This window comes from Giraffa tippelskirchi, chromosome 1 (genome assembly GCF_054371585.1).
Source record: "Giraffa tippelskirchi isolate mGirTip1 chromosome 1, T2T-mGirTip1v1.2.pri, whole genome shotgun sequence".
NCBI classification, from domain to species: Eukaryota; Metazoa; Chordata; class Mammalia; order Artiodactyla; family Giraffidae; genus Giraffa; species Giraffa tippelskirchi.
In genome coordinates, this window is record NC_137275.1 from 653,416 (window position 1) to 678,978 (window position 25,563).

At 65.6% G+C, this 25,563-nt stretch overlaps 1 protein-coding gene and 1 long non-coding RNA gene across 25 annotated transcripts; one reads left to right on the forward strand and one right to left on the reverse strand.

The window, feature by feature from the left end:
* Positions 1-1,048: 1,048 nt before the first annotated feature.
* Positions 1,049-25,256, reverse strand: CTBP1 (C-terminal binding protein 1). 24 transcript variants are annotated; one of them, XM_081577956.1, is made up of 11 exons: positions 24,083-24,743; positions 23,169-23,293; positions 17,920-18,106; positions 16,643-16,797; positions 7,784-7,928; positions 6,399-6,605; positions 4,498-4,712; positions 3,501-3,631; positions 2,826-2,953; positions 2,151-2,268; positions 1,049-1,933 (listed from the first exon to the last, which is right to left on the reverse strand). In XM_081577956.1, the coding sequence occupies exons 3-11, from the start codon at positions 17,924-17,926 to the stop codon at positions 1,747-1,749; spliced, it is 1,293 nt and encodes a 430-aa protein (XP_081434082.1). In that variant the 5' UTR covers positions 17,927-18,106; positions 23,169-23,293; positions 24,083-24,743; the 3' UTR covers positions 1,049-1,746. The 24 variants fall into 24 exon arrangements, with proteins under 24 accessions (XP_081434082.1, XP_081434064.1, XP_081434126.1 ...); XM_081577938.1 differs by having other exon boundaries at positions 23,169-23,297; XM_081578000.1 differs by having other exon boundaries at positions 23,926-24,743.
* On the forward strand, positions 11,006-15,435 carry LOC145541487 (uncharacterized). The gene is made up of 2 exons (XR_014079057.1): positions 11,006-14,068; positions 14,621-15,435. It is a non-coding gene; the product is annotated as an uncharacterized LOC145541487 (long non-coding RNA).
* Positions 25,257-25,563: the final 307 nt, after the last annotated feature.

Here is a 25,563-nt window from a genome sequence, read left to right on the forward strand (position 1 = left end):
TCTTCCTTTATCTGAAGGTAACAATCTTACTAATTTAAAAAACCAACTGTGGAATTGCTTGATACTGTGTTTGTGTTCTCTTTGATTAATTCCAACCTTGTATTTATTCTGTACATCCACCTATGATTTAAAAGTTTAGCTTTCATTGTTTTCTAGTTAAGATACAAATAAACACATCTTTATTCCAGCCTTTATAGTATTTTCTAAAATTGGTACCAAGTCTCTCGGTTTTCTCCAGCCTCTGCTCCAGCGGCTCCCCTTCCTTCAGGTGCCGCCCCGCTTGTGTCCCTTTACTTCCATGGTGGGTCAGGACCCCCGAGGGGAAGGGGGAGGCGCTGAACAGAGCAGTGGGGACCCCCAGGTTCCAGTAAGGACACGAAGGGCCAGCGGCTCTGGAAGCAAAAAGAAGCAGAGCCCAGCGTGGACCCAAGCCACAGGGACCAGTGGCTGCAGAGGCCACGGCCGTGGGGGACGTAGCAGGTGGCTTGTGCAGTGCGGGGACACAGGTGCCGCCCTGGGGCCTGTGCCCATGTCCCCAAGGTGTTTTCCTCAGCTTCCCCTCGGCAGCAGTCTGCAGACCATTGCCCTCGCAGGACCCAGGGAGGTGTCCAGACGCGGGAGGCTAAGAGGGCGGAGCCGGCGCCCCGCAGATGTGCGGAGACAGGAGGCCGAGGCTGACCCTCAGGCCCCCACCTGGCAGGAGCTGCTGAGCAAGCGTGGCGGCCCCTAGCTGCCCGCAGTGAGCAGAGCTGAGGGCTTGAGGAGGGCACAGCCATGTCACCGAGCCTCCGGGAGCACGTGCCCACAGGCCCAGATCGTGGTCTCTGCAGCCCCTGGGGGCCCAGGTGCAAGGCTGCCCAAGGGTGGAGGGTGGGGGTGCAGCAGAGGCCAGCACGCACGGTGCCCTTCCTTGGTGGCACGAGGGCTCCCGGGGCCCAGCGTCGCCCAGAGCTGCCTGTCCAGCTCCGAGGCCGCCCGCTCTGGCATGGAAGAGGACCGACCCCGCCGTGCTCCCGTGAGACAAAGCCGCCAAAACACATGCTGGGCGTGCCGGCTCTTTCTGGGACTTTTATTTCTTTAAAATAATTCATACAAATGGTTACGGTCACAAACATGATTTTAACCAAAATATTGCTAGCCTACCACATCAGCAGGACGGCACCGCGGGCCGGGCGCCACACCCGCGGCCGGACGGAGGCCACGCGCCCCGCCCGGCTGCCTCGCGATGCCGTCTTCGTTGGAAACAAGGGGTTCATGCCAAAGTTAGGAAAGACAGCCTTGGTTCTGTTTTTCTAAATTATTCTAAAAATAAGACAAGCAGGTAGAAAAAACAATGCACTGTGTGGCGTAAAAAGAAAAACGGGAAGGATTCATTGTCCTGAGAAGTTTGCCAACTGCCTGTCTGGGGCGCTCCACACGCAGGAGGAACGGCCGTGAGCAGCCCCGCGGCCGCGCGGGCTCTCCTGCCGACAGCTGAGCAAACACACCTGTGACGTTCTAGAGACTGTACACAGACGAGGACATTCGGGGCGAGTGAACTACTAACTTCTGCTGCTTAACGAAGACGCGAAGGACTCGGGGCACGGCCGGCCCTCGGGACAGGACAGCTACAGTCGACGCGGGCAGCGGCACCAGCTCAGCCCCGGCGCCCGGCCTGTCTCCGGAGACCCGGCCACCGCGGGCACCACGCCTGCACACGCCCGTCCAGGGCTCGGCCGGCGCCCCAGCTGCAGAGCTCCGCCCCGGCTACAACTGGTCGCTCGCGTGGTCTCTATCCGCCTCGGGCTTGACGGTTTGGCCGGGAGAAGGGGCGTGGGGCGGGTGGGAGACCGGGGGCAGGCCGTGGGACAGGGACATGGCGCTGGGGACAATGCCCTCCACGGCGGCCGGGATGCCGCTGGGCGCCACGCCCACCACGCCCGGGGGGTACCTGCTGGGGGAGGAGGCGGCGCGTGAACCCGGGGGCTGCCCCATCCCAAGGCCGCCTGCCGGGCACCCCGTACCAGCCCCGCCCCGCTCCGTGCGGCCGAGACCCAGGACGGAGCCCCGTCCACCACCCTGAAGGCTGTCGCCGCTCAGGCGCATGTGCCCCAGCCGCCCACGGCCACGGGGGCCCCGTGAGCACACGTCCAGCCGAAAGCCCCGCTTACCTGTAGGCGGCCCCGTTGAGCTCGGGGTGCACCACGGCGGGGTCCACGCTGGCCCAGTGGGTGGCGGCTGCCAGGTGGTCCTTGTTCACGCAGTTCTTCAGGCTGTCGGGGATCCGGCCTGGGAAAGTGGGAGTGCGAAGGATGGGGCCTGCGTCCCGCAGCTGCCAGGGCCCAGGGGGGCTCTGACGGGGACAGGGCCGGCCCCGCGGGCACACGGCCCTCAGGCAGAACGGGCCCTGCCTGTTTGGGCAGGGTCCCCCTCGAAGCTCAGGGACCCGCAGCCCCAGGCAGGCGTCCTCAGCTCACTGGTGCCTGCTCAGACGGGAGGTTTGAGAAGCTGACGGGCCCGCCCAGGAAGCTCGCACGCACAGAAGACTTCCTCAAAGGTGGGGAGAAAGGCACACGAGCGGACATCCCCAGGACAGCAAGGGAGGGTCACAGACGAGACCAAAGAGCCCCTGTATTTGGGGTCTGCAGCACGGGAACGGCAGGCCCTGGTGGGTCTTGTCTCTTTCCGCGCCCAAAGCCTGCGCCCGGCCCCCACGGCCCAGCCTGCAGACGACGCGGCCTCCGCAGGAGCCTGGGCGCCGCCCGACTCCCATGCCCCCCAGCCCCCACCCCTCCCACAGATGACGGCCCCCACAGGAGCCTGGGCCCACCCCCCACCCCGCCCACCTGTGATGGCTCTTCGGATCTCCCTGGCCGCCTCCTCACGCATCTCGATGGAGGCCTGCTCGCTATACCAGGCCGCATGCGGGGTGCAGATCAGGTTGGGCGCATCCTTCAAGGGGCCCTGGCTAAAGCTGCACAGAGGTCAGAGAGGTCAGAGGCTAAAGGTCAGAGCCTGATCCTGACTGGAGCCCACCTCTACCTGTCAGATCTGCCCAGCCCTTCTCTGACCACAGCAGGGAGGGTCTCAGCTGGGGCAGGACCAGTCCCCTGCAGGTGACTGAGCTCTCAGACCTGGGCCCTCTGAACACCCCTGCAGGCTCCAGGAGTGAAGACCCCCAGGTCCTGCTGCCCGACAACCCTCAGCCGGGGGCGTCTACAGGTGGCCACCTGGAGGCCCGCGGCCTGGTGCCCCTGGGCACTCGGCAGGGTGCCCTGGTCTCAGCACCCCCCCACCAGGTGCAGGACCCTGGGCTGTCCTGGTCCGCAGAGCTGAGCTCCCCTCCTGGTGAGACCTGGCTTGGCCTTGGAGGAAAGTCTACCCTAAGCCAAACTCAGGCTGCCTAAACGCAGGGCCGGGAAGCCATGTGTGGGCATTGCCCCACCCCCCACCAGGCCAGACGCAGGCTAGTGCAGGGCATGAGCAGGGCGGGCACCACGCCAGGGGCCAGCGGGAGGCACCTGAAGGGCTCCGACTCGTGCACGTCCAGGGCCGCACCGCGGATCCGCCCCTCCTTCAGGGCCTGGGCCAGCGCCTTCTCGTCCACCAGGCCGCCTCGGGCCGTGTTCACCAGGAAGGCCCCTTGTCTCATCTGGGAAGAACAGATGGTGGACCTGAAGACGCTCCCTCGCTGGTTCTGGGAAGGGGGCTCCCCCTTCTCCGAGATGGGGCATTCCCTGTGACCCCGATGTCACCCCAAGGCAGCCCACCCCACTGAGGGGCTCAGGCGGCCGTCCGTGGGCGCAGGGCCCTGCCCTGGTAGGCTCCTGTCAGTCCAGGTCTCACTCGGTCCTCATGGATGGCACGGCCTGACCAGCACCCTGACCCCCAGAGGCCAGCCCAGCGAGTGGAAACAGTGTCCGGCCTCACCTTCCACAGGGCTAGGGGCTTGGGGCAGATAGCAGTCAGGGCTCCACGTGCGCACACAAGAATGTGCATGCACATGTGCACACACAGAAGTATAGGTAACCACATGTGCATGTGTGTGCATACGTGTGTGAAAGTCGCTCAGTCGTGTCCGACTCTGCGACCCCATGGACTATACAGTCCATGAAATTCTCCAAACCAGAATACTGCAGTGGGTAGCCTTTCCCTTCTCGAGGGGATCTTTCCAACCCAGGGACCAGGTCTCCTGAATTGCAGGCGGACTTTTCACCAGCTGAGTCACAAGGGGAGCCCAACCATATGTGCGCATGTGTGTATACACATGTGGACAGACAGAAGTGCAAACATGCTTAGAAACATGTATACACACGTCTATACAACCGTGTGCACACACGTGAAGGGCCACTGTCATCCAAACTTGCCCACAGCCAGGTGTGTCCATTGCACATGTTCACACCACACAGGCCTGTGCACACACAGCCACTTAAAGGCCCGGACCCGGGAAGGCGGGCCGTGCAGGGTTAGGCCGGTCCCGCCCCCAGCCCCGTCCCAGGCGGCCCCGCGGGCGCAGACCTGCTTGACGGTGAAGTCATTGATGAGGTGGTGGTTGTGCTCGTTGAGGCCGCAGTGCAGGGTCACACAGTCGCTGTGGAAGAGCAGGTCCTGCAGCGTGCTGACCCGCTGCAACCCCAGCGCCCGCTCCGTGCCGTCCGCCAGGTAGGGGTCGTAGAAGAGCACGTTGAAGCCAAAGGCCTTGGCCCGCAGCGCCACCGCCTGCCCCACACGCCCTGGGGGGGAAGACGGGTGTCACCGCGGCGCCTGCCCCAAGTGGCCAAGCAGTGGGCACATGGGGAATGAGGTTTCAGGGAGAAGGGCTGGGGCCTAAGAAGGCTGGCAAGGTGCCTGCGCAGAGGCCCTGGGCAAGACGGGTGCCCAGCGGCCCAGCGGACCTGCCACGGGCAGTAGCTCGGGGGCTGGAGCAGCCACTCGCTCTGCAGGTGGGCGACAAGAGCCAGGATCCCCTGCTCGGCCACCTCACTGCGGCACCGGACTCCTCAAACCCAGGGAAGCCCAGAGAGGACTTTCGTTTTTACAAACAAACGCAGAAAGTGGAACTGTGTATCCAGCAGCTGCCACTACACAGCTCCTGGGTCCCCGCGAGCCGCACACAGTGCTTCGGTGTGGAGCCACCATGGCTGTGACCCTGGCCTCTGCAAGCGACACAGGTACCAAGATCCCTGCTTCGGCTCACACCACCGGGGCCACCACTCTGCTTTCAGGCCAAGGGAACTGGAACACAGGCTCTGGGGGTCCCGAGAGGGGTGCAGGGAGGGCCGGAGCAAACAGCCAGGGCCATGGTCCCCAGGGCAGCTCTGACAGGCTCCAGGGACCACCAGGAGCCGGTTAGGATGCGGCCTCCAGGGCCTGACCACCCCGCTGTGTCTGCATCAACACTGCCTAGACAGAATGTGGCCCCAAACCCACCTGCCAGGGACGCCCAGCCACCCCGCCCTCCCCGCATCCCCCCTCCTCCTCCACACCAAGCGGACCCACGGGCCCCACCCTGGCTGGTTCCAGGCACAGGGGCCCGGTTGGGTGCAGGGTGGTTATGGGGCTCTGACCAGCCCTGGTGTCTGTGTGAGCAGTCCAGCAGGACAGCAAGTCACATGGGGAGTGGGACATCCCCACGTCCTTAGACGTCCGTGGTCCTGACCTGAGCTAACGTAGGTGCATCTCTGCTCTGCAGCTCCCTGCGGCGGCACAGGCGGGGCCTCTGCCATGGAGAACCCTGGGGACCACTGATGGGGGCACAGGAGCTACGCCCCCAGGCAGGGCTGCCCCTCCGTCCACGCCTGCCCTCCCCAGCTTCCCCAACCCCTGTGGCCCACCCCACCCCAGCACCTCTGCCTCCAGCACCTCTCTGCTCCCTGGTTTGCTACCTGAGCTCAGGGCACCGGCCTGCAGGGCACGAGAATGAGCGAGGGGGGACAGTGAGCAGCCTCTGTCCACCCAGGGCAGGACTCAGGGCAGCTGCCTCGCCCACCTGACAGCCCTGAGCATTTGGCAGGGTGAGCCAGCACTGAGCGTGGACGCCCACAGGGTACGCGTGACCCCGCCCACAGGGTACCTGTGACCCCGCCCACAGAGCACTGTGACTCCGCCCACAGAGTACGAGTGACCCCGCCCACAGGGTACGCGTGACCTCGCCCACAGAGCACTGTGACCCCGCCCACAGAGCACTGTGACCCCGCCCACAGAGCACTGTGACCCCGCCCACAGAGCACGGGTGACCCTGAGGGCACCTAACAGCCGGGTGTGCGTGTGGCCCCCGCCTGCTGTTCCTGGGGCAGCTGAGCGAGCCGACCACCCAGTGCTGCTCCCTGGCTGGACAGCCGTCCGGGGGGGGACCCGCCAACAGCCCGGCCGGCCGGCCGCTCGGTCCACAGGCACGTGCGGGGCGGAGGCCGGCGCACCTAGTCCGATGACGCCCAGCGTCTCCCCGCGGATCCTGGCAGCTCCGGAGGCCACCTCCCGGATCTGCTCGACGCTCTGGACGCGCGTGCCCTCCCGGAGCGCCTGGTGCAGCCACGTGGTCCTGCGGTACAGGTTGAGAATGTGGCACATGGTGGAGTCGGCGGTCTCCTCCACGGATGCGGCCGGCACGTTGCAGACAGCGATGCCTGGAGATGCGAGACATGCAGGGCGGTCACCTGGGACAGGCCCGGGGACACGTCCTGGCCTGAAGGCCAGGAGATCAAAGCAGGTTACCTGCCCCTGCCCTGGGGGAAGGCTGCACGTGGGTCCAGCAGGCAGACGGTGGGGACGGGAGAGGCCGCCGGGGTGGGGGGCCGCCTGGACCACTGGCCACTGGGCCTTCGTGGACGGGTCTCAGCCCGGCCACTCCTCCCCAAGGACAGGGTTGGGGGGTGCATGGGAAACTGAGCGAGAAGAGCTGGGGTCCCCGTCAGACTCAGAAACAAGGCGGCCGCCCAGCGGAGACCAGGCCCTGTGGGGCTTTGGAGGGGAGGACCGCCCGGCATGGCCCAGACGCCCCTGGACGAAGGACGGAGCCCCACTGGGTGCAACGAGAGGCAGAGAGGACCCGCTCTGTCAGCAGGCACGAGGCCCAGGGACACCCGGCTCGGAAGGCACCCGGACTGCCAGGCGACAGTGGGGTGGACACTGGGGTGACAGAGCTCGGTGGGCACAGGCAGGGTGAACCCTGAGACGCATGGCAGCTGACAGTGCGAGCGCTTCTCACTCTGCAGTTCTGAGCTGTCAGTGACCAGGCGCCGTGGCTGAGTGAGTCCCAGCCTCCTGCAAAGCAGTGACCAGCACGAAGGAAAAGGGGAGGCTACACCTGAGCATCACAGCCGGCAGAAAACTACCCAACGGAGCACGGTTAAGTCTGTTTCCAAAAGTGAGTCACACACGTGTGCACGAGGGCACGTACACATGAGCACAGGCACCCGCATACACACACCAGCATGCACTCACCACCGTGTGTCCTGAGTCACAACATAAACTTCCTTTCCCAGCCCGTTTCGTGAACAGGGACGTGAGAACCCTGACGCAAGGTGCTGGCCGCCCTGGACGGAGGCCCCCTGCCCGTCCCCGGGGTTACCGCAGGAGGGCGGGTGTGCTGCCCGAGGCGCGGGCCTCCTGAGGGACAGCGCCACCACCCTGTACCTGCCTGAGGGGAGCTGGCGCGGAGCCCACACGCAGAAAGCCGCATGGACGCCGGCTCCAGGCCCCCTCCAGGCGGGCAGGCATAAGAATCAACGGACGGGACAGAAAGCAACGAGGCCGGGGCCGGGGCAACAGGCAGGGCTGCGGAGGAGGGTCCCCAGGGGCCTACCTAGGTCTCCGGCCGACTTGATGTCGATGTTGTCAAAGCCGCTGCCGATGCGCACGATTATCCGCAGGGCCTTGAACTTCTCCAGGTCCTCCCTGGTCAGTGTGATGGTGTGGTACATCAGCGCCCCCACGGCCTCGTTCAGGACCTGCAGCGAGGGGAGCGTGGTGACCAGTGCTGCCCCGACCAGCCTGCGCCCCTGTGGGCACAGCAGGCTGTCTGGGTGGGAGGCCACCCGGTCCCCGCCTGAGCACTTGCCGTGACCCGAGCGTGACGGCGACCCAGCAGACATGCCAAGGACACCTGCCGGGTCGACAGAGGGGACGGGGCTCGCCTGACTGACACAGGGAGGTGGGGAGGGGGCTGCCCTTTCCCTGGGCACTGGACACTACAACAGATGGAAAACAAGAGGCACTGGGAGGACCTGAGACCCCCAGAGCCCCCGATGGGGTGGGCAGCCATGCCGCCATGCACGACCTGCTCCCCGAAGAGGAGCCGCCGCGGGGCAGTTCATACCGGCCCCGGGCAGTGCACACACAGCAGTGAGCATGGCACCCTTTCACCCCGGGAGGAGCTGACGTGGCCACCCCTCGCTGTCACTGTGCTGGCCGCTCCCCCCGGAAGGGTCGAGGAGTGGCTGCAGCCCGAGGCCTCTGTCCTGCGCCCCGCAGACCTTGGGGGTGGCTTCCCCTGACCCCGCACTGGGAGGGGTGTCGAGGGCTGGCACAGGTTTTACGTGCGCTCAGCCAAGAGGCTGGCCTGGCCAGTGCAGACCCCGCGAGGGGCCTGACATCTTGGTCTCTGTGCCCCGTGGAGCACAGCCAGGGCGTTGCTCCACCCACAGGGGCTCAGGATACTTGCAGGGACGGGGTGTGTGTGTCTCAGTGGGGCCGCCCCAGGTGAAACCCATGTGAGCAGGTAGCTGCCAGGGTCTCCTAAGAACCTAGCACACAGACCTCCCCATCCGCGGGGTCTGCTCGCGGCTGCACCCCACACAAAGCCCCTATCTGCGCACGTGCACAGCCCCGGCCACCCGCATTCTACCAGCACCAGGCCACCAGCGAGACGTGCCCGGCTGGGGGTGGGGGCCACAGCCCAGGGCCAGGGCTGAGGGTCCACTCCAGATGTGCTCGGGACAGCCAGGGGCCTACAAGCCCCTGTCCCTGGGCCCGAGGGCGGGGCCATGGAGCCCAGGGCCTGCCGTAGCTGGGGACCCGGTGTATCCCTCCCTAATGGGTCAGTACAATCCACGTCGTCTCAGAGGCCACGGGGAACCTGTGGGACCTGTCGGCCGCCCTCTTCTCTCCGGACCGAGCGTCCCACGCTGACCCGAACTCCCCCGGGTGGAGGAGGCTGCGGGACTCCCGGGGCCGAACAGGGCTGAGGCAGCGGCTGGCCCGCGGCGAGCGCGGGGTGCAGGCGCGGAGTGGGGACCCCGGCAGGAGCCAGCAGCCTCTCAGATGGCCAACGGCCCTAGGCTCATCTCTCCTACGATCACAGGGCCTCCGATGGAGCCAGACGCACAGCCCCCCAGAATGCAGTTTCCTCGAGGCTGGTGTGGCCTGCCTTCCCGTCCTACTGGCTGAAGGGTCCCGGAAGACACTCCACAGAGGGAGAAAGGTCCAAGGCAGAGACGGCCGTCAGCAGGGCAGAGGGCCTGAGGCCTAGTCCTGCAGGGAGTGGACAGGGTACCGCCAGCCTGGCTCGGGCCCTCCCTGCTCAGAGGACCCAGGGCCCAGCTCTGGGACACGAATGGACCGGCGGGACCGTGCCGAGTCCTGACAGCCGCCCCAGCCTCCTGGGAGGGTGTCAGACGGAGGCCTGATGAGGACGGCGTGAGGCAGCGGGCGGGCATCAGAAGCAGAGGGGTTATGGGAGCACGTGGGGTGGGCGGGCAAGGACACAGGGCAGGGCACACGGGCAGGGCGGGGTGGGTGGTGAGGGGGAGGGCTCAGCCGGCAGGCCCCTGGGAAGGCCCCTCTGGCTGCCCCACACCACGCGGACAGGGGTGTGAGCAGGCCCCCAGGGCTGGGGGTGGGCTGAGTGTAGACAGAGGTCAGCGCCCACTGTGGGTGGGTGGGTGGGCACTGGAACCGGAGATGCAGACATATGGCTGCCAGCGTTGGGAGGGGAGGCCCCCGCGTGAAGCCTAGTCTGGCCTGGACAGTGGGACGCATGTGGCCCACGGCTGAGACGGGGGTATGTGTAGGGGGGCGGGCTGTGGCAGGCGGGATGGGAAGGGGTCCTCGAGCGTCCTGGGCCACGAGGTAGCAGGCATGGCCCTGGGCTGTCTGGAAGGTTCTATAGCAGGGAGACCGTGCGGCTCCCCGTGTGCCCGCCGGTCTCCCTGAGGTGACGGGCGGCTCCCCGTGTGCCCGCTGGTCTCCCTGAAGTGACGGGCATCTCCCTGTGTGTCCGCTGGTCTCCCTGAGGGGAGTGGGCAGTTCCCCATGTGCCCGCTGGTCTCCCTGGGGTGACGGGCGGCTCCCCATGTGCCCGCTGGTCTCCCTGAAGTGACGGGCATCTCCCCGTGTGCCCGCTGGCCTCCCTGAGGTGACGGGCGGCTCCCCGTGTGCCCGCTGGCCTCCCTGAGGTGACGGGCGGCTCCCCGTGTGCCCGCTGGTCTCCCTGGGGTGACGGGCGGCTCCCCGTGTGTCCGCTGGTCTCCCTGGGGTGACGGGCGGCTCCCCGTGTGTCCGCTGGTCTCCCTGAGGTGACGGGCATCTCCCCGTGTGCCCGCTGGTCTCCCTGAGGGGAGTGGGCAGTTCCCCATGTGCCCGCTGGTCTCCCTGAAGTGACGGGCATCTCCCCGTGTGTCCGCTGGTCTCCCTGAGGGGAGTGGGCAGCTCCCCGTGTGCCCGCTGGTCTCCCTGGGGTGATGGGCGTCTCCCCGTGTGCCCACTGGTCTCCCTGAGGTGACGGGCATCTCCCCGTGTGCCCGCTGGTCTCCCTGGGGTGATGGGCGTCTCCCCGTGTGCCCGCTGGTCTCCCTGGGGTGACGGGCGGCTCCCTGCAAACCTCTTCCAGCTCTGGTCCTGCTGCCACTGCCCCAGGCACGTCCGCCCATCAGCACCACCCCCCCAGCACCTGGCGATCCCGACCTCAAAATGCTGTGTGAGGCACACACCGGTGGGCATCATGATTTTAAGTCTAGACAGCATATTAAAAAGCAGAGACATTACTTTGCCGACAAAGGTCCATCTAGTCAAAGCTATGGTTTTTCCAATAGCCATGTATGGAGGTGAGAGTTGCACTATAAAGAAAGCTGAGCACCGAAGAACTGATGCTTTTGAACTGTGCTGTTGGAGAAGACTCTTGAGAGTCCCTTGGACTGCAAGGAGATCCAGCCAGTCCATCCTAAAGGAGATCAGTCCTGGGTGTTCATTGGAAGGACTGATGTTGAAGCTGAAACTCCAATACTTTGGCCACCTGATGCGAAGAACTGACTCTTTTGAAAAGGCTCTGATGCTGGGAAAGATTGAAGGTGGGAGAAGGAGACGACAGAGGATGAGATGGTTGGATGGCATCACCAACTCCATGGACATGAGTTTGAGCAAACTCCGGGAGTTGGTGATGGACAGGGAGGCCTGGCCTCCACAGTCCATGGGGTCGCTCAGACACGACCTGAGTGACTGAACTGAACTGAACTTCTGGTGTGGCTTACCCACGTACGGTTCTGGGTAAATTCCTTTTTCCATGCCTGGTCCTTTTTCTACTGAGCATCCCTGGAACTGGTACTAGGTGAAGCGTTCTCAGAGGGGAGCCCCATGGTGCACCCTCAGGGTGAGCCCACCGCACCCTGCACCCAGTCTGGGCCCTGGGCCCTGCTCCTGTTGGTTCCTCATGACCCTTTTCCTGGTTGCAAAGTGGCCGCAACACCCCCAGGTATGCCATCGACCTTCCAGGGTCCACTCCCACCAGCCTCCACCTGCTGTGTGACCAGCTCGTCACCAACTCAATGTTGTCAAATCCATGGGGGCTAACGGGCCTGCCTGGCTGGGCACTGGGAGCAGCGGGGCCTGAGGGGTGCTCACCGGGCACCAGCCCACAGGGCCAGGGCATGGCTGAGGGGCGGGGTACCGCCTCACCTCGAGGCTCCCCTCCCAGCATGTCACACACACAGACACACATGCATACACACACATGCATGTACACGCACACACATGCATACACACACGGACACCTGTACACAGAGACACACGTGCACATACGCATGCAGACACACATACAGAGAGACACCTGCAAATACATGTGCACACACACGTGTACACAAATGCACGCACAGACGTGTGCACACATACGGACACACAGGCACACATGTGTACACACGTGTGCACACATACAGATGCCTGCACACAGAGACACATACATGCACACACAGAGACACGTGCACATAAACAGACACATACACAGAGACATGTATGCACGCACACAAACCCTCAGTGAGGCGCAGGGCTGACATTCCCAGATGGCCCCAGGGTTTCCGGACGACACGGCCCAGGTGGAAAGACAGCGGGCTGAAGACTGCAGCCCAGATTCTCAGGGGCCTGCCGGAGCACCACCAGACCTGCACGCGGGGACCCGGCCGCCCCAGGCGTCTGTGAGCCCCCAAGATGGGGACGGGTCACCTGTTTCTGCAGGCCGCTCGGCTTTGTCCAAACCCATCCCTCGCCCACTCTCCGCTGGGACTGTCTCGTTCCTGCTCACTGAGGGGTCTGTTTGGCTGCTAATCCCCAGCTGGTGCGTGCACTGCAGACATCCCTCCATCACCCCCCTTTCTTCCCTGTTCTGTGTGATTTGTTTTGTGGGGAGACCGTTGGACTGCCTCACAGCCGGACGGCCCCTCCTTGCCACACGTGACCTGCAGAGCCGCCTCACTTGGTCTGTCTGGGGAGGGCGGGGGATGGCCCCTGCGGACGCTCCTCTCACTCCCAGGTGTGGCGTGCGCACAGGGTGCTGACCAGCGTCCCTCAAGCCCCCCGAGCGGGGGCCCCTCCACTGGCTACACCTTACTCTGAGTTTCCCTGTGCTTTATGTCCTGTCTCACCCGGCCTCAGCACACCCCTCCCGGGACTCCGCTGACAGGGTCCCTGCTGGAGCCCTGTGACCCTTCCCTGAGCACGTCCCTGTCTTTCCCACCTGGCCTGGCCCTCGACGGGACCCCAGGTCTCCCTCTTCCACGGCTGCCTCCACCTCGTGGGGGCCTGACTTTCCCCCAAGAGCTTCAGAGGGAGCAGCCAAGGGGCAAGACGCCCCCTCAAGGTCCGCGCGCTGGGGAGCGGGGAGCAATCCCACCTGAAACCCTTCTCCCAGGAGCTGCGCACCTGCCTGGGGCCACTTTGATTCTCGTCCCCCACCCTGGCACTGGTGAAGTCTGAACCCTGAACCAGGGCCTCCGGGGCCCCTGACACTTGTCCTGGGCTCACAGCGGGAACATGGGAGCCTCCATTCAGCTCTGAAGTTTCCCTCACGTTGTGGTGAAACGTCCAACATCCAAGCAGCTATGAAGATAAGCTGGTATTTCCCCAGTGCCTGCAGCCACATGGTTTAGGGACCCCGTCAGCTCCATAGTTATCGGGGTCCTGGACTTCTGTCTTGCTGTCCCACTGTTCCCAGCCTCCGTGTAGCTTCCCCTCAAGGTCTGGGTGGCCCAGGCTCCAGCCGTCACATCTGGTTGCCGCTGGGCTGTGTTCAACTCTTTGTGGCCCCTGGACTGTAGCCGCCAGGCTCCTCTGTCCACGGGATCTCCCAGACAAGAGCACTGGAGTGGGTGGCCGCTCCTTCCTCCAGGGGATCTTCCCGACCCAGGCGTGAAGCCAGCGTCTCCTGCAGCTCCTGTGCTGGCAGGTGGACTCGGTGCCACTGTGCCAGCCAGGCCAGCAGAGAGGGGAGACAGCTCTGCACACGCAGGCCGCAGCGCTCCCTGGTAGGACCGGGTCCCCCTGGCACCCCTGGCTCAGAGTGGGGGACAGACACGGGAGCCCCCAAGGGCTGCTGCACTGGGGTCTGGCTCCCCAGGGAGTCTGCGTCTCTCCGTGTTCGCTTCCACCTTCCCTCTGGGCCCCCAGGACTGTGTCGTCCATGCTTCCTGCTGACACTTAACCTTCCGCTCCCCTATTCAGTTCCCGAGAGCCCGTCCAGCCCCCCTGGGGCTCCTTTCTCGCTGCGTCCTGCTCAGTGCAGTCAGGCGTCCCTCTGGCCTAAGGACACCAGTCACAGAGTCCTGACGTCCCTTCTGTCCGAAGCAGGTTTTGCCCCAGGACACTTCTTCTGCCTCTTCTCTGACAGGTGAGGCCTCGGCGTGGCTCCCATGGGTTTCAGGACGTAGAGGGCCGTCTGGGGGGGGGAGGCTTGCCACCTGCCTGGAGGGGCAGCGGGGTGGGCAGAGCTCGCTGCAGAGCCGAGGGCCCTGCTGAGTACTTATTTGGATTTTATAGTAACTGGTTGAAATAGTTTGGTAAGTTACAACTTTAGAAGAAAACACACTTTATCTTAGTTTTCCAATTCGTTGGCAAACTTGTTTTAACATTTTTTACATTTCTAACGTTTTTTACGTGGGTAATTCACTTTTGGCTGTGCTGGGTCCCTGGTGTTGCGGGTGGGCTTTCTCTGGCGGCAGCAAACGGGGGCTACTCTCCAGTTGGGGTGCGCGGGCTCCAGGGCATGAGGGCTTGGTTGCTTCAGGGTACGTGGAACCTTCCCGAACCAAAGCCTGAACCTGTGTCCCCCCTATTGGCAGGCAGATCTTAACCACTGGACCACCAGGGAAGACCTGCTTATCATTTTTATAAACTTCTACCTGTATTATCTCTTTTTTATCTCTATTGGTTTTTCTACAAGAATCTTTTTAGTTTGAAACAGTGTCGGACTCACAAGAAGCTGCCCACGGGCCACTTCACCGCTCGTCCATCGGAGGAGCCACCGCCTCCACACAGGACTGCCACCGCCACAGAGAGACGCCCTCCCGTCAGCACACACGAACCCGGCACCTCTACCTCCCAGTCACGGAGACGGGCCAGGGTGATGCCTGGCCGCCCCTGCCAGCCAAGGCCAGCACCCGGCGCGCTCTTCCTTCTCCCGGCCAAGCAGGCGCCGCGGGCCTGGACTCCGGGTTGAGGGTGGCCTGGATCCCTCTGGTCCCAGCCGTGAGGCAGAAAGCCGCTGGGGGCTCTTGCGCAGGTCAGTGTGGACGTAGGGCTTGCTTCTCGAGGAGACATACTGGCCGTGGGCCCGCCAGGTAGGCAACCCGAGCCTGCTCAGCTCGGGGGACCACCCACCTGAACTCCAGGGGGGCTGCCGCCCCCTCTCACCTGCAGTCCGCCCCCTCCATCAGCTCTGGGCTTCGCCTCATCAGCTCTGCTCCTGGCCCGTCTCCGCCCGTGGTCCCTGAGGTTCCCGAGGGAAGCTGGCTCCCGCCTGGGGTCCTCACCCGGGGCCTCTGCCCACGGCCCGCCGCCTTCCTGCCCACGGCTGCCCACGTCTCTCACATCAGCGCTGCTGTTTTAGCTTAGATCTTCCCGACGCCTTTTCTGTTTTTGGCTCCTCCTGAATTCTCAGGCTTGGTTTTCACATCATAGTTGTAGCAGCAACCACCCCACCGGCCTGGTGGGGTCCTTCTCGTGACTCTGTCTTCACTGAGTCTTGTTTTTTCTTAATTCGCTCAGTTGTGTCTGATTCTTTGCAACCCCGTGGACTGCAGCCTCTGTCCATGGGATTCTCCAGGCAAGAATACTGGAGTGGGTAGCCATTCCCTTCTCCAGGGCTCTTCCTGACCCAGGGATTAAACGCGTGTCTCTTAAAGCCTCCTGCATTGGCAGGCGGATTCTTTACCACCAATGCCATCTGAGAAGCCCAAAAAGTCAATGTGAAAGTGTCAGTCACTCAGTCGTGTCCAACTCTGTGACCACATGAACTGTAGCCCGCCAGGCTCCTCTGTCCATGGGATTCTCCAAGCCAGAATTCTGGAGTGGGTTGCCATTCCGTTCTCTGGGGGATCTTCCCAACCCAGGGGTGGAACCTGGGCCTCCTGCGTTGCAGGCAGGTTCTTCGCCATCCGAGCCCCAGGAACGCCCTGGCTCAGTTCTTCCCTCCCCTACGGCCCAAGCACCTTCGTCTGCGTGGAGTGCTGCAGTAGCCGCGATCTGAACAGTGGCCTGGGGCCCAGGCTGATGGCCTCTCCCCACAGAGAGCCGTCCTCCTCCTCCCGCCAGCCACCCAGGCACAGGGCAGGGGCCGCTATCATCCACGTTAAAGGCTGTGGGTGGTCCAGGCCAGATGTGGACACATGAGGGCGGGTCTGGTTCCAGCTCAGCCTTTCTCCAGGGGCCCAGCCAGAGCCGGGGTCCAGCAGGGCTCCATCCTCGCTGGCCCACAAGGTGCCAAAGCCGCCCAGCCTCTCAGCTGTCACTTCCAGCACAACAGGTGTCCCGGCCCAGCGGGCACGGCCCGACCATCGCCTCAGTTCACCCTGCAGCGTCTGGGCCTCTCCCAACCCTGTCGGTGCTCCAAAGTGCCGAAGTTTTATAAACCTTCATCCAGCTTCCTCAGCTGACTCAGGGGAAAGGTGGTTCTGAAGCCTGGTTGGCTGTGACTACAGACAGAAACCAGATTAACGTACTCCCGTCCCGGGGAGCCTGGAACTTCCAGGACTCGAGTTGTGAGGCCCAGGATCGGGGAGTCCCGGCAATCACCACCGCTGCCATCAGTGCAGGGTCGGGGGGGGGACAGCCCACCCCCTGCCAGCACCGTCCACCGCAGCTGAGTCCCAGGTGCCGCTTTCTGGGGAAGAACTGTTTACAACGGAGACGTCCCCACACCTCCCGACAGGCCAGGAGGCGCCTGCTCCTTGCCCGCCCGCTGTACCTTCTCGTGGATCTCCTGCGTGGACTGAGCGTCACAGAAGGCCACCGTGGCCACGTCCTTCAGGATGGGCATCTCCACCGTGCAGTCCCGGCCGTCCAGCAGCGCCACCAGGGGCCGAGGGTGCATGGGCCCGTTCATGATCGGAGGTCGGACGCCTGCAACGACAGGACCAGATGCTCAGCTCCCTGCTGGCACCTCAACCCACCCGCCACGGACCTCGCACAGCCTACCCCGAGGACTTCCAGCTCTGTGCATCCAGCCACCGGATCTTTGTCAAAAATAAACTAAAAGCCAGAGGTGGCTGCTACAGCTCACTGCCACCTGCGGGGCCGCTGACGGCAGTGACCCCCTCCCCCTGCCACAAATCAGGGCCTCGGGGACACAGAGCTCCAGGCTCTCTGCACTCCAGCCAGCGTCAGACACGCAGGCCGGAAAGTGGGGGGCTCGCGGGCACGCCTCGTGTTTCTCTTTCAGCCCAGACTGCGGCGTCACTGCCCCGAACCCGACAGGGACCCAGCCGGCTACCGCCGGAACCACCTCTGCCCGCAGGTCTGAAAAGCAGGAAACAGCAAAGGCAGCAGAGCATTAAGATGCAGGAAGGCAGCCTGAGCCCCTCACCTCCCAAAATGAGACAGGAATGGGCTGTCAGAAACTCGCTCCTCCGCGTGAGGCCAGGCGGACACGCGAGGGCGAATGGGAACATGCAAGGCTGCCGCTGCCACAGCCTGCGTCGGACCCTGACCCCCGCGCCCCCGGCAGAGCACCAGGGCCCTCTGTCCACAGGGGACACAGTCACCGCCGCCCCGGTCTCTCCAGCTCCCCAGGGAGAACAGAATGTCTCACTCGGGAACATCACTCACATTGGCGTGTGACAGACGCCCACCCACGGCCGCACTCAGCTTCAACTTCGCAAACCCCGACCCACGCAGCCTCGAGAACTACGCCCTTGGGTCCAGGGGCCTCTTAGCCGAAAGGCGCTCGCAGAGCCTTGTCCGGGGCATGCGGACAGGAGCCCCGACAGAGGACACCGCCCAGCGGGGCACACGGACGGGAGCCCCAACAGAGGACACTGACCGGGGGGTGTCTATGGGGAGGTCCAGAAAAACCTGCTCCCTCCTGCGGCCTGGCCGGCACCTCCACCGGGACCCTCACCCAAAGCAAAGCCCAGGGCCAAGATGAGGGCCCCTGGGGTGTCCCTGGCCTGACCCCACCGTGCTCGGGGTCTGGGGGCAGCTGCTCCTCCTCGGGCAGCCTCGTGTTCCCGAGCCCGAACCAACCTGCCATCTCTCAGTATGGGCGCAGCTCTCACGACCATGAATTCAACTGTTCAAAGCGGCTATCTTCAGAATCCCCCGGCAGGACCGCGGCCTGTCACTGCGTCCTCATCCCACGTCTTTAATTGTCTCGAACCAAAGCTCCTAGGCGCCTGGCGACCACCGAAGCCCGCGCCGGGTCAAAGTCTGACTAAAAATTAAACACAAGAGACACGTTAGGCACCACCGAGGGCTGACTGGACTCACGAGCCCGGGTCACGGCGTCCTCGACCCACGGCCGCCGGGCGGGACTGGTGTGGGAGTGACCGGCCGGACCACGGCCAGGACTCAGAGGCTAGAGGCTCACCCCGAAGGTCGCATCCACATGCCCGGGACCCCCCAGACATCACCCTGTGCAGGAGTTGGGAGGGGTGGACGGCGGATGGCTCGGGGAACAGGTCTGTGGCCAGTTCTGGAAGCTTCTGTCTCATGGGGCCCATCACTTCCTGGGCCTGGGATGGGGCAAGCAGACTGGGCTTCCATGGAGGTTGCTGGGGAGAGGCCCTCGGGAGGCAGATCCCGACCTGGGCACCTCCCTCGCGGGCCTGGAGGTGGGGGCTCCCCAGGCCAGTGCGCACATCGGCCCCCTTGGGCAGCGTCCTGCAGCCGGGGCTAGATTTACAGGTGGTCTTCCCCAAACAGCTCCAGGGGGCAGAACGACCCTGGACAGTGGCCGGGCCGTGACGGGGCCTGCACGCGGGTCACACACCATCGGGGACGTGGGCTGAGGCTCAGGGGCTGGGGGTGAGCGCAGACCACCCAGCCCCCGCCCCACATGCCCAGTTCACCGTCTCGGGGTGAGGCCACCCCCAGCACAGGACGGACCATGATGGCACGTGGACCGTGGGCGCCTGCTCCTGAGCAAGGGCCCCACAAGGCCCAGGCACCCCGTCCCCCTCACACCAGCCACCGGGAAACGGCCTGTGTCCACACAGAGCGGCGAGCAGGCTTCCTTCTCACCCCACCCCGGGCTGCACAGACTCCTGGGCCCCGTGGACAGTGACGTCCTGAGGCCCCCCGCCCCCACCTCCCATCTGTGCACAGCCCTTTCAAGGGCAGGACGACCCGACCGTGACCCAAACCTTGGGTGTGCCCAAGTCCTTCCTGATCCGGCCCCTCCCAAGAAGCCCTGGCCAGCCGACCAGGCTCAGGCCACAAGCCCAGGACGTGGGGAAGGGGCAGCCTACTTCCAAGAGCCCCTCCGTCGGCAGGCCACTCCCCTCCGGGGCCACCACCCCAGGCGTCCAGCACCCAAGCTGATCCCATCACCAGCTCCCATGTGGCCTGGGGGTCACTCCCACGTGGCCGCATGGGTTGAAGCCCCCCAGCACCTGGGTCCTGCTTGCCACCTGCCACATGCCCACGAGCAGGGGTCATGATGCCTTGGGCCCAGGTCCCGTCCCCACAGCGTGGACGGTACCCCCGCATGAAAGGACTCGGTGCCCCAGGGCCATGCTACCTGAACCCGAGACATACGCTGGCTTCCCCTCACACAGAGCAGCCATGCTTCTCTCTGAAACCACAAAACACGGGAAACTGATGTTTCCACGGTGCGAACAGCGACACTTCTCTGCCTTAACTTCATTCCAGGAAAAATGTTCTCAATCAGCCATCAGACAGCAGGTGTCCCCTCACACTGCAGACACGGCCACGGGACAGGACGCCACCCCACAGAACCGCAGTGACCTCACCACCAGCCCTCAGGCCCTGGGCCTCACCCTCTCAGGAGGCGCTTGGGGACACTGATGGGGTGGGGGGGTGCCCGGCTGGGCAGCAAGCCGGCCACCAGGGACACTGGCCCCCCTTGGAGGCTCCCTGGCTCAGCAGAGCTGCCTTGGGGCCCCAGCTTCATGCCCAATGACCATATCACAACCAGGGGCGGGGGGTGTTCTGCCGGCTGCGATGGCCCCCTGCCCCACCCCTGTGCCCCGACGCAGGGCCGGGAGAGGGCACTCAGGACACTCAGACAGCCCAGACAGCATGGGCAGCAAGGGGCAGGCCACAGCGGTCACCTCCGCACAGCCGAGTCGGGCCAGCCTGTGTGCTGCCCTCTGCCCACGGAGACCCACGTGTGCAGGTGATGGGACACTAGAGGGGTTACAGCCAGCCTTCTGGCAAGAGGCTTCCTTCAGCCTCCTCCCGAGACCCCAAACCCAGAGAAACCAGGAAGCAGGGCGCGCCCAATGGGCCCACGTGGTCACTCGTGGGCCCCCAGTCACCAGCACACCGCCCACCTAGGGCTGGGCTCTGCCCCTCAAGCGAGGTCCCACGCAGTGCTTTCCTGGCCCTACTGTGGCAGCTAGGACCCTGGGCTCTCGTGCCCATCGCTGGCCCACCCGCCATGAAAATGGCCTCAAAAGGAAGCCCTGCTGCGCTGAGCAGCTGGAAGGGGCCGGCACGTCCCTCCTCGCCGGACAGGGGGTGCCCACCCACTGGGGGCCTGGGGGCTCGGGCGCCAGTCTGGACAGGCGGAGGGCCCTGGGCAGAGCTCAGGCCCAACGCGCAGACTGGAGGCACCCTCCGGCGGGCACTGCAGATGGACCACGTGAGTCTGCTCCATGCCGGCCCCAGGACCTTACGGGCAGGACAGCAGCATCCAGCAGCCAAGACTCGGGGATTCGACTGTTCCATCGTGCTGGAAATAACGCAAGACTGTGGTCAAGAGAAACTTCCAGGCTAGTGCTGGGCACCCTCGTGGGGTGAAAAGGCAGGCCCCACCAGGTTTCTAGAAATGGGCACACAGAAGCCCGTAAGTGACCTCACTGCTCAGGAGCAGACCAGCAGTTACCCTTTGCAGCCCCAGCCACCCCCGCCCTGCACACCCCGCCAGGCGCCTCCCGGCCTCTGGGGAAACGGCACCCCTTTAAGGGACTGAGGCCCGTGGCCAGCAGGCGTGGCCCCACACGTGGTACCCAGACACACCCCACGCCCCCTGTGGGTGCAGGGCTGTCCTGCCGGGCCCCCAACCCCACCCTGACTGGATGAGTCTCAGGGGCTCCTGCCCCTCACCCTCTCCAGAAACTGGGTCCTGTCTGGAGGTGGGACACATGGCTGGCTCCTTGCAAAGAAACTCTGGGGACAGAGGTGATGGGGACACCCCCTGTCCCCTGGGTGACTTCAATGACCACGAGGAGGGGCTGCCTGGGGGGCAGGCGGCTGACAGCCAGGGCACCTGCCAGGGCAGAGGCTCCGTCCCCTCAGCGGCGGGGCAGCCGAGGGTCGGGTGGATCACTTCATGATGGCCCCGGGTTCCCAGGTACCCACACGCCATCCTGGTCAGCCTCAGACCCAGGGCCCTGGGCACAGGGGCCCGGCCCCCTCCCCCCTCCCTGCACCTGCTGACCCGGCGGAGGTGCTGTGGGCGCTCAGGGTGGGTGTGCCCGGGGGGGTGGGGGCAGGGAGGCAGGCACACTTGCTGGGCTGCAGCTCCCCCACTAGACTTCACTCTCCTTTTCCTCCCAGTCTTACCCCCCACCAGCCTCGCTGGTCCCCTCCTGCCCTCTCTGATTTTGCTCAGGGATGGACATGGATGCCAGTTGACCTTTGGGGCCCTGAGACCAGGACACAGGCTCTGCCAGGCTGGGCTTCAGGGGGCACTCGGTAAGCACGTGGGAGGGAGGGACTTCTGCTGACCAGCCTGAGGCAGGGACAGCACTGGCCCCACAGCAGAGGACAGGTGCCGTGGGCGGTGTGGCCACAGGAGCCAGGAGCCGATCACAGGGGGCAGTGCCCAGCGTGCACACCTGCATCCAGCGGCACAGTGAGGGGCAGGGGATGCAGCGGCTGGTGAGAGAGGAAGCCCCTCTGAGAGCTGGACACGGCCCTGAGCTCCCTCGACTCCCAGGCAAAAGCTGGGAGAGGATGATGACTGAACCCAAAGGGCCGAGGTGGACATCCACTCCAGCCGCTGCCTAGCTCGGGCCCAACAGGACGGGAGGCACTGTTGAAGGCCCAGCAGGCAGCCGCCTTGACACCCCTCCCAGGCCCCGGGACAAGTAGATGGTGCCCTGGAGCGACACCACACAGGAGCAAGAGGGAATGGGGAGATGGAAGGGACCCGAGGGGATGGCAGGGGGCTCGAGCTGCGACTTGACAGCCACGCTGACGGGTGACGCCAACAGCGGGGAGCTGCGTGGGGAACAGACACTCTGCACCGTCTCGCACTCACTCCTGCCCGGTTCCACACACTGGGCCTGCGGCCCCCCACCGGACGGCCACTCCGCCCTGCCCCACCCCAGCCACCACCACGAGCCTGAGACGCATCCTGGGGCGCCGTCCCCAGGGTGAGGCCGCTCTAGGAGGGACCGGGGCTGCGGCTGGCAGACTCCAGGGTCGCCAGAGTTGCTGAGCCCCGAGACTGATCACAGCACATCCCTGCATCTGCAGGACGCCCAGGGTTCCTGAGAACCCGGCCCTAGGCCTCACTGCGTCTGCAGCACTGAGTCAGGGTTGCAGGCTGACTCACGTCTCCCGGTGCAGTGCTACCAAGCATCTCACAGTGAACACGCCCAGAGCTCACCGCGGAACAGCCTCTGCTTCCTCTCCAGCCCCAGGAACTAACTGCCTCCTCAAACTCAAGCTCCAAACTCTGCAGCCACGAACAGGGTCCCTGGCCCCATGACCAGTTCGCCGGCCATCTCCCTGGCCCTGCGCCCCCCACACTCCACCAGGCCTCCGGCCTGCAGACTGCGGCTCCCTGGTCACCACAGTCCCGTGCACACACCTCAGTAGCAGAAAATGTGCACATCGCTGCCCCTGGCACCTCCCCATCCTCCTCTGCGAAGCCGGCCCATCGGTCAGGACGTGCCCTTCGGCTGACCACCAGTCACAGCTCTGACACACCGAGGCCCCCCACCTGCCCCCATGTCACTCTGTCTGAAGAGCTGGCAGCAGCCACGCCTTCTCCAGCTCACCCCCACCCCCAGCACAGCCGTCTGAGCAGGGGTCTGGCCACACCGACGGGCCGGTCTGGCTGTGGTAGATGCTGAGCCTCTGTAGCCAAGGCCAGGGGGCTCCCCCGGGCACATAGGGCTTCATAGGACCTGCAGCAGGACCACCCGCCAGAGTGAGCCTCACATCGCAGTGTCCTCTCAGCTCCTCCGAAACCAAAAGGCGTACATGTGCCAGATAAAAGCCGTGATAAGAGGCGTGAGTGCATCACGGAGACTTCCCCGTGCAAGTTCGTCTCTTCCACCATCTTCACTCGTGCCCACCTGTGTGCACGCGTCCTGCTACCTTCATGATGCTCAGAGTCCCAGGAAGAACTTCATCCACATCAAAGAACACAGAGGGGGCCAGGTTCATTGTGATGCAAACCGAGACTCCGCCAGTCACCTTCCTGCCTTCCAGAGAGACAGTGCTGCACAGAGACCCTGGCCCTGAGCCTTGCCCCCTGCCCCCCAGGCCCTAGCACCCTCCTCGTCACCCCCGCCCTGCCCCTCCCTGGGGCCCTGCCCCACCATCTGACAGGTGGCACCCGCTCAGTCATGTGACCCCACTTCTCTCGCTCCATCCCCACTCTACAGCCATGACACAGAGATCACAAGGAGTCCACGACCATGCACTGGTCAGGGGCTCAGCCCGGGTTCCCTGAGGGCCAGGCCTGTGCTCTTGCCTGCTGTGGCCACTCGTCCAGAGGTTCAGGGATGCTGCCCCATGCAAGAATGGACAGGAGACGCTGACCCACAGGGCATCCCAAGCATCCACACTGCTGGAGACAAGCTTTCTCCTGAGTATCTGTCTCTGCATACATACACTTGAGACTTGGGGGGGGGGTGGTCCTGGAGAGGGAGAAGGTGCCCCCATGGGACAGGATCTGCAGACCCCACTCTGGAATCCTCATGTGCAACCCAACTGTCCAGTCATCCAGAGAAGCGGGAGGGGTGGTATCACTCCTAGCGGCGGACTTGGAAGAAAACCAATCCCACTGACAGCCAGCCTGTCCTAACCAACCACAGAGAAGACCATCACCGGAAAGGAGGCTGCCCACCACGCTCCCGGCTTCAGAGGCTGCCTGCCACAGGCCGCCCTCCCGACAAGCCCTGGGCCGGCGGGCCCCTCCGCGGCGGGCAGGCGCCGGCCAGAGGGAGCCCCGCCCGAACCCGCGGCCGCTCCTGCGTCCACAGACCTCGGAGCCCGGGGCCCCGTCTGCGGGCTCCCGGAGACAGGGCGCGGGCGCGGGAAGCCGCGGGGGCAGCCCCTCCGCTGCCGACCGGACGCGCCTCCACCGCGAGCGGGCCTGCTCGGGGGGCGCGACAGGTGGACACGGCCCGCCCCGATGGGGGCGGAGCGCGGCGGCCAGCAAAGCACCACCGCGGGCCGCCCCCCGGTCGCAGGCTCGGGGCGCCGCCCGGGCACGGAGGACGCCTGCTCCCCACACTTGACAAAGCAAGGAGGGAACAGAGTGAGACGGACACGGCCACCACCGTCCGGTCACTCGGGCGGACACAGGCCCGGGGCGGGTGTCACCTCCGCCGGTGACCGGCACGGCGCGCCCCCGCCGCCTCGTCACGTCAGACGTTTCAACAGCGGGTCCGCATCGCCCAGGGGCGCAGAGCCCCGGAAGGCCCGGTCCCAGAGGACGCGGGGCCACCGGCGCGCCCGGCCTCCCTGCGGGGCCCTGCCGGCAGGAACCCCGCCAGCCAGGACCGCAGGGCGGACAGGCCGGCAGGGCCCGTGCCTCGGGCGCGGAGTCCCGGCCGCGACAGTCCTGAGGGCCCCGCACCCCTTTGTGTCACCTGCGCGGGCGGGCGGGGCGGCAGCGCACGCGCATTCGGGCACAGCAGCCCGCGCACGCGCACGGCGCCCCCCGCGGCCCTGACCCCGGCCCCGCCCCTCCGGACGCCGGCGCGCACGCGCACGCAGCAGCATGCGCACGCGCCCGGCGCCCCGCCCCGGGCCAGGCGGTGGCGCGCTAGCACGCAGCAGCCCGCGCATGCGCACGGCACCCCCGCGGCCCCGCCCCCAGGCCCCCGGCGCGCGGACGCCGGCGCGCACGCGCACTCGCACACAAAGCCGGCGCCCGCGCCCGCCCCGCCCGCCCCCGCGGCCCCGCCCCGCCCCGCCCCCGCGGCCGGAAATGCGCGCGCGCGGCCTTACCGAGCGGGAGGCCCTTGTTGAGCAACTGCGAGCTGCCCATGGAAAGGCGAGGGCGGCCGCGGGCCCCGACCAGTCCGGCGCGCTCCGCCGCGAGCCCGGCGCGTGGCGCGGCCTGGGCGCCGTCCGCCGCTCCGCCCGCTCGCCTGCGCCCGGGCGCCGCCGTGCCGAGCCGCCGCGCCGCGCCAGCAGCCGCTCCACCGGGCGGGGACAGGGCGCGCGCGCGGGCGGGGCTTCCGGCGCGGCGGCCTCCTGTTTCCAGGCGCGGGCGCCGCGCAGACCACGCGGGCGGCTGCAGGCCGCGCCCGCCCGCCCCGCCCGCCCCCCGGGCCCGGCTCCCCGCCCCGCCCCGCCGGCCGCACCTGCCGGGCGCCCCGCGGGCTCCGCGCGCGCTCCCGCCGCGGTCCCCAGGCCTGGAGCCCGCCGAGCCCCTCGTGCACCCGTCCCGCACCCACGCGCCGGCCGCCGAGCGAGCGGCGCCCGCGAACCGGGAGTTTAAGGGTCCTTCGGGCT